At 41.9% G+C, this 16,396-nt stretch overlaps 1 protein-coding gene across 7 annotated transcripts in view; it reads left to right on the top strand.

Annotated features, from left to right (window-relative positions):
- The window catches only part of LOC126365733 (multiple PDZ domain protein), a 2,074,088-nt gene that overhangs the window by 900,722 nt on the left and 1,156,970 nt on the right, over window positions 1–16,396 (top strand). For all 7 annotated transcript variants that reach the window (XM_050008182.1, XM_050008180.1, XM_050008184.1 and 4 more), the window contains one exon: window positions 15,918–16,010. In XM_050008182.1, coding sequence (XP_049864139.1) covers window positions 15,918–16,010 — 93 coding nt within the window. The remainder of the gene's footprint in view (window positions 1–15,917; window positions 16,011–16,396) is intronic.

Raw genomic sequence — 16,396 nt, 5'->3', positions numbered from 1 at the left:
TCGTAGAGGGAGACCCAGACATGAAGACTGTAAGCGTATTCAGAAACATGAAGGACACAGTAGTTATTCGGAGATTAGAGGCTCGCACAGGATAGGGTGGCGTGGAGAGCTGCATCAAACCAGTCCTCAGACTGAAGACTACAACAACAACCGTCTTGAACCGTGTGAACACGCAGGCATTACAACGCCTCCAGTGCGGTACCTATTACAGGCCCCGACACTTAACTATACGTTACGGTCCAGGATGCTCCTTTAAACAGACTTCCAGCTGGAAGAGAGTGACGCTCTTGCAGCCAGTGGCGAACGCGTTTGCAGGAGTATTATTCGCTTTACGTAGCTGTTAATGCGCAGCTTCCAAACGCTAAAAGTTCTCTGCCAAGGCCATTTGCAGGCACTGCTGCAGACCTTCTAAGGCTGCGAACACGTGACGGTGCCTCGAACGTAAGAACACCATTATTAATCCCGGCTGCACGGCATCTCCGCTGGTAGTTACAGGGCTTAATCTGACGTCGTTCTGCGCGTTAAGAGGCTGCTCCTAGCGACGCGAACGGCCGGCCAGCTCCCCCCCCCCCCCCACCCCCCCCCCCACCCCCCCCCCCCCCCCACCCCCTCAACGCTTGACAGGAAACGGTACTCTTACTGGATAAGCCGCAGTTGCAACTCTGCAGGTGCGTCTCTCAGGTGAACATGACGCGTGCTACGCACACTTACGATTCAAGAAATCTGTGCGTTTATCGGTGCACCTTGACGTCAACAGACGAAGTTCTGTCGATTACAACAATAAACACAGCAAATGATTTCACTATGTTGGATTTCATGTACAGAGTTTTCAAATGAAAAGGTACGAAACGTCGTAACAATCAACCCGGTTGAAACTTGCAAATGCCGCTTTCAGATAGCATAGTGAGACATCTAGAGGACAAAAGCAGTACGCCGTCATCTCACCCTAATAGATACAAAGATGTGTTCTCAGCAGGGAAGGCGATGCTTATCGTCTTTTCGACGTCCGAGGTCCGATTCTCACCGAATTCCTCGAACACATAAAAACCATTGACAGTGACGTGTAAAGTGAGAATCTCCATACATACATACATCGAGAGCAAACGGCCTGGGATTCTCACGGAGGGAGTGATTCTGCTCTACGGTAAAGCACGTCCACACCTCTCCACACGAAGTCTAATGGCCGAGTTAAAGTGGGAGCAGCTTGACAATTTGCTCTTACAGCTCGGACATGTCACTCTACGACTTCCATGTGTTTGGTCCATTAAAACAAGCACCCCTACTCGGACGACGAGCTGAGCAACACATTGGTAGAGGATTGGTTTCTGTCACAACCATAGGAATTCTGGGAACAGGGAATCTTTCGGCTCGTGAAACAGTGAGGTAGCTTTCCTCATGATCTGGTGATACTTTTGAACAAAGACCTCAGTTTTGTTGTTTCACACTTTTTCTTTCGAACACCTCTCGTATTTGAAACTTCCTGGCAGGTTAAAACTGTGTGCCGGACCGAGACTCGAACTCGGGACCTTTGCCTTTCGCGGGCAAGTGCTCTACCAACTGAGCTACTTAAGTACGACTCACGCCCGGTCCTCACAGCTTTACTTCTGCCAGTACCTCGTCTCGTATTTTATCACAAGTGTGACACTTTCTTGGCGTCTAGACTACCTAATATATCGACAGATAATTTGTAGTTGGGAAACGGACATTTTATTAGTGTTGGTTGTTTTCAAGTACCCGTTCAGATATTTGACACTGCTCCCAGTGTGCCGAGAACCACTGGGACCACTTTCAGTGTTTTACGTCAGAGTCGCTGTAGTTCGATTTTCAAGTCTTTGTCTATGCCAAGTTTTTCAAGTTGGTTCTCGTAGATTCCGGTACCACCTGTAATGCCCATGTCAATGATCCAAACTTCCCTTTTCTCCACAATTGTGACTTCTCTTGTATTGTATTCCGGCATTTGATTTGTCTGAAGTAGGAGGTTTGTTGGTTTTTGAGAACTTCTTCTGACTTGAGGTCCTGTCGGTTCGTTGACACATCATACAGCAACATCACAAACTTTCCAGTGGATCGTTCGTACCGCATCATTGGGCCTGTGCTTATAATCAGTCTGAGCGTCTTCTTGCAACATTGTAGAGGGATGGTGAATCAGTTTTCAGGCTGGCAAATTGGAAGTTGCTGTACACTTAATATAACTCAAATATCAGCTATGGTCCTGACCTCACCTGACAGTGTGTTAGTTGGTTGACTCGGGGGAGGAGACCAATCAGCGAGGTCACCGGACCCGTCGGTTTAGGTAAGGGTAGGGAAGGAAGTCTGCCATGCCCTTTCAAAGAATCCATCCGGCATTTGCCTTAAGCGATTTTGGGAAATCACGGAAAACCTAAATCATGATGGGAGGACGCCGGTTTGAACCGCCGTCCTCCCGAATGCGAGTCCAGTGTGCTAACCACTACGCCACCTTGCTTGGTGATAGTGTGTGTGCGTAGTGTGTCCACTGACTGGGAGTGAGAAATGAATCAGCAGTGCAGCACTTTTACATAATTAAATAACTTCTTTGGAAAACTATTGTACATTAGGCATAAACCTAAAGTGGCAGCACTGTTTTATATGAAATTACCTTGTATTCGGGATGGTGGAGGCTCCAGTCTTTATCTGGATATCCTAATTTAGGTTTTCGTGGTTTCATTAAATTAATTAAAACAAATGCCAGGATGGTCCCCACTTCCAGGCAACGACCGACTATCTGCCCCATCCTTGTCAAACTAGACCTGTAAGTTTGTAAATGCCGATATACAGGGTGTTTCAAAAATGACCGGTATATTTGAAACGGCAATAAAAACTAAACGAGCAGCGATAGAAATACACCGTTTGTTGCAATATGCTTGGGACAACAGTACATTTTCAGGCAGACAAACTTTCGAAATTACAGTAGTTACAATTGTCAACAACAGATGGCGCTGCAAGTGTTGTGAAAGATATAGAAGACAACGCAGTCTGTGGGTGCGCCATTCTGTACGTCGTCTTTCTGCTGTAAGCGTGTGCTGTTCACAACGTGCAAGTGTGCTGTGGACAACATGGTTTATTCCTTAGAACAGAGGATTTTTCTGGTGTTGGAATTCCACCGCCTAGAACACAGTGTTGTTGCAACAAGACGAAGTTTTCAACGGAGGTTTAATGTAACCAAAGGACCGAAAAGCGATACAATAAAGGACCTGTTTGAAAAATTTCAACGGAGTGGGAACGTGACGGATGAACGTGCTGGAAAGGTAGGGCGACCGCATACGGCAACCACAGAGGGCAAAGCGCAGCTAGTGCAGCAGGTGATCCAACAGCGGCCTCGGGTTTCCGTTCGCCGTGTTGCAGCTGCGGTCCAAATGACGTCAACGTCCACGTATCGTCTCATGCGCCAGAGTTTACACTTCTATCCATACAAAATTCAAACGCGGCAACCCCTCAGCGCCGCTACCATTGCTGCACGAGAGACATTCGCTAACGATATAGTGAACAGGATTGATGACGGCGATATGCATGAGGGCAGCATTTGATTTACTGACGAAGCTTATTTTTACCTGGACGGCTTCGTCAATAAACAGAACTGGCGCATATGGGGAACCGAAAAGCCCCATGTTGCAGTCCCATCGTGCCTGCATCCTCAAAAAGTACTGGTGTGGGCCGCCATTTCTTCCAAAGGAATCATTGGCCCATTTTTGAGATCCGAAACGATTACTGCATCACGCTATCTGGACATTCTTCGTGAATTTGTGGCGGTACAAACTGCCTTAGACGACACTGCGAACACCTCGTGGTTTATGCAAGATGGTGCCCGGCCACATCGCACGGCCGACGTCCTTAATTTCCTGAATGAATATTTCGATGATCGTGTGATTGCGTTGGGCGGCGTGGATTGGCCTCCCTATTCGCCAGATATGAACCCCTGTGACCTCTTTTTGTGGGGACACTTGAAAGACCAGGTGTACCGCCAGAATCCAGAAACAATTGAACAGCTGAAGCAGTACATCTCATCTGCATGTGATGCCATTCCGCCAGACACGTTGTCAAAGGTTTCGGGTAATTTCATTCAGAGACTACGCCATATTATTGCTACGCATGGTGGATATGTGGAAAATATCGTACTATAGAGTTTCCCAGACCGCAGCGCCATCTGTTGTTGACAATTGTAACTACTGTAATTTCTAAAATTGGTCTGCCTGAAAATGTACTGTTGTCCCAAGCATATTGCAACAAACGGTGTATTTCTATCGCTGCTCGTTAAGTTTGTATTGCCGTTTCAAATATACCGGTCATTTTTGAAACACTCTGTATATGAATTACGTTATTCTTGTTGTTCTTAAATCTCCAATATCCTTGTAAAAGCGATTTAAGGATGAATAAAACTGCTGCTGTAGTCAATTGTTTCTTCATCTTCTTTGGTCTACAGTTTTGGTTATTATTATTATTATTATTATTATTATTATTATTATTAGTAGTAGTAGTAGTAGTAGTATTACTATTATTAATTGAAACACAGAAGTAAGAAATTTGGGGTCAAGAAAAATTTGCGAGACTGTCGGCTTTGACCAATGACGTAATGGTAATGGCGCTTCTTCTCGCGCGATTTTGAATTCCGTTTGATTATAGCGCTTTTTGTTGTCATATTTTCGTAGGCTTCGGGAGTGGAGGTATAATAAGGGGAGTTGTCATACATCACAAACTTGAAGCCGACGTGCGCCATGTTAGTTGCTCGAAACATTAAGAACAAAAAGTAACATAAGCAGTAGTCTGCCAATGTGTTCAGGAATCTGATATGGCGGAGCCGGCTTCAAAGCAATGTACAGTCAAAGTCTGGACCGTCACCTCCTCTTCTTATATCTTTCTGGTTTCGAGAGAAATTATACTTTTAATCTCTGCTCTGTATGAGAAACAAAATACTCTTTCTTCTGTTTCATAGGGAATTATAATATTTAGTCAATTCGTACTGCTTATCGTGCTGTCCATACAGCCATAAGGCTGTTTTCTACAATACTAGGTTCGTGTTCTTTTGGATAGATAGTTTATGTCCTTTGCTCTAACCATTTCGATTTATTACAGATAAATATCTAGATTCGTAACTTCGGATCTCAGTATAAACTTGAGTTACGAAAATAAAGTTTATTTTCCAGTACTAGCTTAGAATTATTTACGACACGTACTTTATTTTTAATCCGTAATGCGTATCGTGCCTGCTCTTGGTAAAGCTGTTTATCTATTTTTACGATACTCTATTTGATTTCTTTCCGAGAAATAGTCGAAGCTGTTCTTGTTAAATTGTTATACGATTTGCTACGGAAAATTACATACATTAGAATTTGCTTGTTGCAGCCTTCACTTGAGCTATGTATTTTCCGACAGCCCTATTAGTAAAGTTTATTTACAACAAACAGTTTTTTTAGTTAGTACTGTGCGTCTTGGCGCTCATTACAGTGGTGGAAGATCTTTCCAAGAAATGTGACTGATCAATATAATCATCTGTTGGATGTTTTAGTGCCTCTTATCAATTGTACTTGCTAGGAAAAATAGGAGAGAAATTCCGCCGTATCCAAAAATCCTTTTGGCCCCACCTTTAGCCCGCACCTCGTGGTCGTGCGGTAGCGTCCTCCCTTCCCACGCCCGGGTTCCCGGGTTCGATTCCCGGCGGGGTCAAGGATTTTCTCTGCCTCGTGATGGCTGGGTGTTGTGTGCTGTCCTTAGGTTAGTTAGGTTTAATTAGTTATAAGTTCTAGGGGACTGATAACCATAGATGTTAAGTCCCATAGTGCTCAGAGCCAGAGCCCCATCTTTAGATCGTGATAGTTACACTGGAACTATTTTTTCTGGTATATTAAATTCTCGTAATCAAAAGTGTCTGTCATGTGTATTTTTCAAAACATCGCCAGTGATGTGACATAAAAGTCTTCACGTTGATTAAATAGCTGTCATATGTTCACCACGTCACTGGCCAAAGCCGACTACTAGTGTCACAATTTACTCTTTATCCTAAATCCGTAGTTAGAATTATATTAATATCTTCATCTGCTAACAGGCGTTGATACATATCAACGGGAACAGGTGAAAATTTGTGCCCCGACCGGGATACGAATCCGGGATCTCCTGCTTACACTGCTTACATTGCAGACGCTCTATATATATATATATATATATATATATATTCGTTGCATGTGCTCGGGGTGGACGTCGTAAGACATCCGTTTACCGTTTAAGTTCGTGGTTGATCGATTAGCTCAGTTTTTTTTTATTACAGAGGGCTGCTAACCCTCTGACCGAACACGCTGAGCTACCGTGCCGGCGTCCATCTGAGCCACCGAGGGCACAGACGACAGCAGGGACTATCTCCCCATGCCTCCTGCGAGACCCACATTCTCAACTTGTATGCCCACACACTAGATTCATAGTGTCCCACCCGAACACACTCATTACTCGTGGAAGACATTCTTACCAAGTCCCGTAAGAGTTCTGGGAATATGTGTGCACCCGCGCAGGAGGAGGTCATGGCCGGTGTTGCCAGAACTATATACTTACATGGTGTCTGTTCTTTCGGACCCCCGTTTTTTATTGCTGATTACAATTCTGCGCCAAAATCTACGTACGTTTTGTATGAAGCATTTCTTAGTTTCACCACAGACGGCGCAGTAGTCGTAGGAATAGACATCGATACGCAGTAGTAATTAACGAAATGCCACTTAATGGCTCTTGAATATCTAATGGCACGTGTGACTCCACTTCCATGCTGCGTGGGTAGGGTAGACCAGTATTTCATAACTTTTAATTGGAAACCGCTTTCGCAACGTTGTATTACTCCGTCCTACTCGATGCACCACCGTGGGCGTGTAGCGAGCTACGTCCTATTAGATTAGATTAGTTTTTCGTTACATTGGGAACAAAATAATTGGTCTGTATTTTAACAACGGCAAGTTGATCGGACGCAAATATCGAAAGTTTTTAGAACAGGAACTACCTGTTCTACTGCAGGATATTGCCCTGGACGTTCGACAACATAAGTGATTCCAGCGTGACTGTTGCCCAGCGCATTGTGCAATTGAAGCATGGGAGGTATTACACCGTGTTTGCACTGGTCGGTGGAGTGATAGAGGTGATCCTGTTTATTGGCCCGTTAGGTAGACGTCTTTGACGTCGCCGAATTTTTTACTGTGTGGATATGTAAAAGATAAGGTGTATCAGCAAATGTCTACAGGCTGTGAAGACATGGTCGGCCGCATCAGAAACCCTGTGCTGACATTCCCGCAGATATGCTTTTGTTCTGTGTACGGTCACTTGAAAAGCGGATTGCTAAGTGTATTGAAGTTGGCGGTGGTAAGTTTGAAGATTTACTCTAATTGGAAAAGTAGTGTAGCGTTTGCTTAGAGGCACGGCCAAAATGGCGCGTCGAGCAGTTCCTTGTTAGACACCTCGGAGGAATACAACGTTGCGAGTGGGATTTCCAATTAGAAGTTATGAAATACTGGCCTGTCCTACACTCGCAGCATGGAGGTGGGTCCCACATGCCATTGGATACTCAAGGGCAATTGAGTAGCACGTCGTAAATTACTATTGTGTACTCATTTCTATTCCTCCGATTACAGCGAAACGAAGAAACTGCTTCAAAAAATATGTAGATTTTGCCGTAGAACCGTATTCAACAATAAAAACCTGTATTCCCATTGAAGATTTCCAAATTGCCCCCGCCACCTAAGCATGGGATGTGGTGATGTGTAACTCTCGCCTGACTATTCGTCTCAGACTGCGGGAGATATCCTTCGAGGTAAAGCGGTGAACGACGAAGAGAACTCGAGGAAACGCTGGTTATTGTAGGCAGTACAGAGGGCGCCACTGTCCATCACGTGGCGTCGTCTGTGAGACTTGTCTCTGGTAATGCCAATATTGTCGACTGAAAGTACTCGATCGTCACGCTTGCGGTGTAACGCTGACATCCAAATTTTATCCAGTTTAACACCTTCGTCTTTTCTGTTAAAATTATTACGGTGTTTATCAATCTCCCTCTATACACGCGCATAATAATGCGAGGTTTTAGATATGACGCTCGTCTCGCTGAAATTTATTTCTTGGTCACCTTCCTGGTAAACATGTTCAGCTACAGCTGATTTATCCGTGTGACCCAAGCGGAAATTCCTCTTATGTTCAACAAGACGGGTGTTCACACCTCTCTTTGTGGTACCGATATAAACCTGTCCACAACTACAAGGAATTTTATTTACCCCCCCCCCCCCTCCCCTGTGTAACCAAAGGGTGTTCAAAATGGTTCAAATGGCTCTGAGCACTATGGGACTTAACATCTATGGTCATCAGTCCCCTAGAACTTAGAACTACTTAAACCTAACTAACCTAAGGACAACACACAACACCCAGCCATCACGAGGCAGAGAAAATCCCTGACCCCGCCGGGAATCGAACCCGGGAACCCGGGCACGGGAAGCGAGAACGCTACGGCACGACCATGAGATGCGGGCCAAAGGGTGTCGTGCATCCTTTGCCGATCTGAAATATTCTTTTATTTTCCTGGTGGGTATGAAAATAGTTTCCACCCCATACTTGCTTAAAACTTTCCCAATGCGATCTGTGACCTTACTAATGAACGTAAGAAAAACCTTGCCGTTGGGCAACTATTGTTAATCGTTACTCCTGATTCTCTGCCTAGAGCGAAGTGCTCGATCTATATGCTTGCTGGAATAGCCATTCTTCACGAAAGTTGACCGTAGATGTTGAATCTCATCTTTTAAATAAACAGGTTCACAAATTTTGTTTGCCCTGTCTACTAAGGTTTACATTACACCTCTTTTTTGTCTAGGGTGGTGGTTTGAGTCTTTAATGCAGATAACGATCAGTATGTGTGGCCTTTCTATACACCTTATCGGCCAACGTCCCGTCCCGTCGTTTAATCACAGACAGGAAATTCAATTGCCCATTACTCTCCCTCTCCATAGTAAATTGGATTTTGGATTAATGGTGTTTAAATGTATCAGGAAGGCCCTCGGCTAACCTGCAGGATGGGGGATTGTCTTAATAAAAATATAAAATACAAAGTTAAAATACATAAATAGTTTTCCAGAATTCTGTATGTACAGTAGTGCAATACATCGCCGGCCGATGTGGCCGAGCGGTTCTAGGCACGTCAGTCCGGAACCGCGCTGTTGCTACGGTCGCAGGTTCGAATCCCGCATCGAGCATGGATGTGTGTGATGTCCTTAGATTATTTAGGTTTAAGTAGTTCTAAGTCTAGGGGACTGATGACCTTAGATGTTAAGTCGCTTAGAGCCATTTGAACCATTTTGCAATACATCGGTTATGACATAACTTGCTTTTATCATATATGACTGCAACATAATTCCAGTGGAACATTCGAAATACTAGTAAACTGTTCCACTGCAATTGTAATGCAGTCAAATATTAGAGGTACAGATATATATCGCCGTTGTAAAGCACGGGTAGGTGCTTTGCCGCCCTATGCGAGAATTGAAAAATGACTACCGCTGTTTTTTAGTACTGTCGCTCTCTCCAATATCCTTCCCATCCACCATTACAAATATCGAACGGCACAACAATGTAGATCTCCTTTTATACTTTTAAACATCAGACGTCCTCATTTTCTGTGGACAGTCTTCCACATTCATGCTTTGCCCTCAATTCCTTTAAAACTAATTGAAGACAACAAATGCCCTCCATTTCTTATTTTTTTATCCTCAATTTAGAAAGTTCCCAAAATAATTGCAAGAAAATGGACTAAAACAGGACTGGAATTTTTTATGGGGCGAATGAATTTTCCTTGAATTTAACAATTATGCTATACTGATGCCGAAGCATCAAACTAGGTCATTTGTATAATCGTGGTGTTATTCCGTTCGTAAACTTCTGTCAAAGTAAAGACTTATAAGTAGCTGTTCCGTATGCTTCTGAAAACAATCCCATGTTTAAATTTTTCCATTTTTTTCATTTTTTGTCCTCTTTTGCTCAGTTTTTTCGCTGTTTGATTTGAAGTTAATTTTTTTCTGCCCTTTGCCGCCCCTAAAATACTGCCGCCCTGGGCGGCTGCCTAGTCTTGTCTGGGCCCCTCTACTGCTATTGGTGCACACAGAAGGCTGGAAAACTCTTCCTGTATTTTAACGTTTGGTATTTTATACTTTGATGTTGTACGATCTGATGTATGCAGTGCTTTGAAAATGAACGCAAGCATTCGAAGCTAGTCACTGTTAAATATATGCCTTAACGCAACTATGACGAACAATTATACAAACAACTTCAAAGTTTCTCTCAATTGAAAGAAATAACAGAATTAAATTTTGTGCCCCTCCAATACTACACCTTCTGATAACTGTTTTGAATATTGTTAACTTTGTAAATTACAGTCTGTTTCGTGGCAGAAGGTTACATTTCTTTCACGTTTTCCATTTACTTTAAATCCACCATTTGTTCAATCGCACGACCGTTACTATGTTCGATTTCTACACGCAAGACTCACTGTGAAGGAGATTGGATCCGAACGTCCTTGCTCACGACACTACATTACAGTAACAACTTTGATGCATCGTTTTTGACTTCGTAGTGCTACATGTTTTTTTTTTTTATCTTATGCATTCAGATATACCTGAACATTACACACGCACACACACACACACACACACACACACACACACACACACACACACACACACACACACACACACAGGTTTTATTGCACATGCGAAATCTGTGTAAGTAATTTATCGAATGCCTTGATGTGTTTGTTTTAGTCGGTCTCTTACATGGGTAAACAAATCTCTACAGTTTCGTTATCCCACGTCCGATTTCACTGCATAGGTGCGCCCGTGCAAGCAAAACTGCCAAGTCACCCTGTATCGAAGAGAACAGTACTGGTATCTTTTGCAAAACCCAATAGGGCTAGAAGAAATTTTGCAAAAGTATATACGGGAAAAAAATTTAAGTATTTCAACGTGTCGTTTTATAAGGAGTAATTAAAAATAATATTTAAAAATTAGGTAATGGAGGTGGCAAAACTGTGTCAATATCTGAATGTGTTAATATCTCAGCTCGGATAAAGACATTTTCTTCTTATCTCTTTTAAATCCAATATCCTTAACTCTGTCCGCTATACCCGTCTGTTTTATGATGTACCTGGTGGATAACACGAAGATCTCCGCGACGCTGTTCGAATATAAATGTAGTTGCGTGTAGATTTCAACCAACGAGTTCCGAAAACGCGCGCCGTGTATGCGCAGTGGTCTGATGGCGCAGTTACATGCAAGAAGGATCCTGTTATGTCCACACGATGGCACTTTCGTCGTGCGCAACCGCAGTCGCACGGGAATAAAAGACCTTGCACAAAAATTTGTGGAAAGAAAGCGTGTACGCATGAGTGTTCTTGTTTCCACACGTTGCCTCATTGCGCAAGCAAGCTGCTATGAATCTTCGTCTTTGCTTGGAAGCTTGTGTTGAATTTATTGGTTGGTTGATTCATTTGGTAGAGGGCGTGACCATTCGTCCACAGTTTTAATAAATTTTTGTGTTACTCTTCTGTTTCCTACTAAGAAACTTAAGGTACCTTATTGTTTACAGAAATGTAAACAAAGATTTTTTATCTAGTAAGTGCCGCTCAGGTCAACTCATCTCGAATTTTTATTCTAATACTCTTCAGAAACAGCATTACACTTGACTTTTTTCTTTGTCTCTGATCATCTATAAACTTAAGCGTGCTTCCTTTGTGAGTCAACGGGCATTATTGCACATTAATCGCTTTACAGCATAACCTCAACACACAAATAAATATGGACCCCACCTGCCCGTCGCTTACTTAAGAGCGCCAAGATTCCCTCCGCAGTTAGTAGCAATGGATTTTTTACGCTCGGCCTCCATTTCCAGGAAATTACGCATGCACAAGTGCGCATGTGTAGCTGCGCTATTGTAAATTTATGCGCATGCGGAAAGTTGAATACAAAAAAGGCATTGTGTGGACGCGAATATCCTAACTGCCTTGGTTGCGTGGAACCCAGTGTCGTGTAAACGAGGTTTGATATCGAAATGCAGGAAGAACTGTAGAGGAGCGACGCTTGGAGCAGGAACATGCAGATGGTCCTCAAGAACAAAAGTCTGACTTATTGCGCGAAATAGGCGAAAGATCCATATGTTAAGCCATTGTCGGTGAAGCGCACACCACTGCGTGCGCGACTCTTCCGTTGAATGCTCCTGTTTACAATTTGTCATCGTTGGTCATAGTCATTCGGGTGATAATATTCACCGTGGTGTATGGTAGCCCAAGAGAATCGCCGACTCTAAAGGTTTCTTTCGGCGGAAGATTCGAGTTAATTTTGGTCCCACTATGGATAGCGCGAGATTTACTTTGCTATTGATCTGGCTATTTGGGTTTTAAGGTTGTTTACTGATTTTCGTATATTCCTTTTCTTTTCGAGTTTTCTATGATTGTGTTTGGATTGGCTCTTTATAGCGCAGCTTAAATCGCTGTGACTGAAACGAGCACCTATCACATTTAAAGTTATCATTGTCGCCTAATATGTGGTTCTGCCCCCTAAAAAACTGATTGTGCTGATTTAGTTCGTTGCAGCTGAAGTCTAAGTTATATTGGAATGCGATGATTTATTTGAGAGTCGGCGAAGCCAACAAACGTGAACACCAAAAATGATTGTAGCCACAGATTGATCTTTAGTGTAGTCCGAATTCTAGGTTAAGTTAGAACGTGATTAATTAGTTGCGAACTGGTGAAGCCATCGAATACCAACAAAAGAAAACGATTGTTGTAACATACTGATATATAACGTAGCCCGAGGTCTGTGTTCGTTGTTGCAACAATCTATAGCATGTGGGTCTCGCTTCCTAATTTACGGCAATTTCCGAGGATATGGTTAACTTGGGACCCAACAGCACAAAATACCAGCCCTATTCATTTATAAAGCATAGGAAATTCTAATAAACGATCTAATAAGCTAGCCAAAGCCAACTCACGATTTGTTGTGTTCACTTTTCAACACACAAATGAGAACTGGTATGAACAGCAGCATTCAGCAGAAGAGCTGTCGGCTAAAGTTATGCACTGGACCCTAGCACCCCGTCCCCCGAAATCTTGGTTGTGGTGACAGACTGATCTGTAGTGCAGCCTGAGGTCTATGTTGTGTTGGTAGGTGACAATTTGGTTGTGAATTGGCAAAGCCAATGAATGTGAATCTGATGGACACGATTGTACCCTTTCAACCATTACTGATGACAATATTGGAAAAAAAAATCTAGGAGCACCCATCTTGAGTGATTCAAAGTGGAATCATAATAGAAACGTGCTGACAAAAAAGGAAAATGTCTGACTGAGAAAGAATCCATAAAAAATATACTTGGCTTGAGAACGGGGGAGTTTCCAACTTCCTGGTTCAACAACTTGTTGCTCGTCAAGTTCTTGGACCCTTGCAAAGTAAGATTAACAGAAATAAATAGAAATATCTAAAAAAGATTGCAGGGACATTCTGTGTCAAATCAACAAAACTTTCATATGAGTTTTAACTCACTATGTCAGATTTTGATGAAATTTGACACAGAGTCAGCTTACATATAGACTAGGAAAAATAACCCAATTTATTTCAATACATCGACCCATTCTGAAAATACAGCAATGCGACACTGTCAAAAAATGCTACACTGGCATAATTTCGAATCACAGTAGTGACTCTCCCAGTTATGCTAAAGTGATGGGAGATGTCATTTTGCAGCATTTTCATGAACTTTGCTGTGATAAACAACATAATATGGGCTTGAGATGAAAACTGTTTTTAAAATTTAAATTTTAATGCAACAAAAAAAATACTTCTTAAAAGTTTTTTAAAAAATTATACACGTCACTTCACATTATAAATTACTAATTCCCTGAATACGAAAGTAGAATTGTGATAGGTTCACACTTGTATGAAATTTCAAAAATACATATTTCACTAAAAAGAATTACATATTGCATGATCTTCAGGTGGAAATAAAAAATGTTACATGCTTTTGTGGACTTCAAATATTTTTTCAAGTTACTACACACCGGACCCATTAAAATGAAAATATCATGTAAAATCAACATATACATAAAGTAAAATACGAAAGCAATCATTTGCTTTATCATTAATGAAAGTATATTTGACCATTGTTTCAGCCACATGTATGTTGTACATTACCCTCACAAAAGAAGTTTCAACACTGTTATTTTTTCATGACGTCACATTCCATGATTTCAATAAGTTTTTAAACCAACTTAACTAGGGCCTATGACAAATTAACAATATTCCAAGTATTTCGAGTTCTTTGGTGACTAAACAGAATTTACGGTGCACATTTACCATATAAACAACCTCACAGGCTTGCCAATCTAAAAGAAAAGACTGAATTCTTGACAAAATATTTCAACTTCACCCACTGTTTTGACTTATCCAATTTTACAGCATTCAAGAAGAATATAATAATTCTAATCCCAAAGAAAGCAGGTGTTGACAGATATGAAAATTACCGAACTATCAGTTTAATAAGCCACAGCTGCAAAATACTAATGCGAATTCTTTACAGACGAATGGAAAAACTGGTAAAAGCGGACCTTGGGGAAGATCAGTTTGGATTCCGTAGAAATGTTGGAACACATGAGGCAATACTAACCTTATGACTTATCTTAGAAGAAAGATTAAGAAAAGGCAAACCTACATTTCTAGCATTTGTAGACTTAGAGAAAACTTTTGACAATGTTGACTGGAATACTCTCTTTCAAATTCTAAAGGTGGCAGGGGTAAAATACAGGGAGCGAAAGGCTATTTACAATTTGTACAGAAACCAGATGCCAGTTATAAGAGTCGAGGGACATGAAAGGGAAGCAGTGGTTGGGAAGGGAATGAGACAGGGTTATAGCCTGTCCCCGATGTTATTCAATCTGTATATTGAGCAAGCAGTAAAGGAAACAAAAGACAAATTCGGAGTAGGTATTAAAATCCAGGGAGAAGAAATTAAAACTTTGAGGTTCGCTGATGACATTGTAATTCTCTCGGAGACAGCAAAGGACTTGGAAGAGCAGTTGAACAGAATGGACAGTGCCTTGAAAGGAGGATATAAGATGAACATCAACAAAAGCAAAATGAGGATAATGAAATGTAGTCAAATTAAGCCGGGTGATGCTGAGGGAATTAGATTAGGAAATGAGACACTTAAAGTAGTAAAGGAGTTTTGCTATTTGGGGAGCAAAATAACTGATGATGGTCAAAGTAGAGACAATATAAAATGTAGATTGGCAATGGCAAGGAAAGCATTTCTGAAGAAGAGAAATTGTTAACATCGAGTATAGATTTAAGTGTCAGGAAGTCCTTTCTGAAAGTATTTGTATGGAGTGTAGCCATGTATGGAAGTGAAACATGGATGATAAATAGTTTGGACAAGAAGAGAATAGAAGCTTTCGAAATGTGGTGCTACAGAAGAATGCTGAAGATTAGATGGGTAGATCACATAACTAATGAGGAGGTATTGAGTAGAATTGGGGAGAAGAGGAGTTTGTGGCACAACTTGACAAAAAGAAGGGACCGGTTGGTAGGACACGTTTTGAGGCATCAAGGGATCACAAATTTAGCATTGGAGGGCAGCATGAAGGGTAAAAATCGTAGAGGGAGACCAAGAGATGAATACACTAAGCAGATTCAGAAGGATGTAGGTTGCAGTAAGTACTGGGAGATGAAGAAGCTTGCACAGGATAGAGTAGCATGGAGAGCTGCATCAAACCAGTCTCATGACTGAAGACCACAACAACAACAAGTGCAATTTTATGTTTACTTCTCCATAAATTGTTCAACAAAACTGTCAATTTCAGTGATTCTGATGTAGCCTAGCATTTCCAATTTTTTTCCCTCCTTGTCTGCCAGGTACCTCCACCACTACCTCAGAGTCCACCACCTGCCACTGAAGAGGAACTAGCTAGGAGTACAGATGACGAGCTAAGTGGTGATCTTCTGCAGGTAAGCAATGGTGATAGATAATCTCTCATTATTCATTACTGGAAAGTACTTTTTATCGAATTATGTTTTTACACACACTGTATTACTTTCGTTTCTGCAAACTATCTCATTCTGATTCAGTGCAATGTGTTGCTGAGGGTTGCAAACATTGTGTCAGATGAGACTGATGAAACATAATTGTTGAAGCTTATGTGGACACTTGATGTATTGGCTGTTGGCATTACTCTTAAGATCTTCAGTTGTCAACACTGATGCAAGTTAAGAAACCAAAACGCTATCTCACACAAGTATGTGGCATCTTTGGTCCTTTGCAATGATTGCTCAGTATTTGATACTGTTCACCACATTGCATTCACCATTGTGCCTGGTAACAACACTGACATTAC

The sequence above is a fragment of the Schistocerca gregaria genome, chromosome 4 (assembly GCF_023897955.1).
Source record: "Schistocerca gregaria isolate iqSchGreg1 chromosome 4, iqSchGreg1.2, whole genome shotgun sequence".
Taxonomy (NCBI): Eukaryota; Metazoa; Arthropoda; class Insecta; order Orthoptera; family Acrididae; genus Schistocerca; species Schistocerca gregaria.
This window is presented reverse-complemented; position numbering and strand designations above follow the sequence as displayed.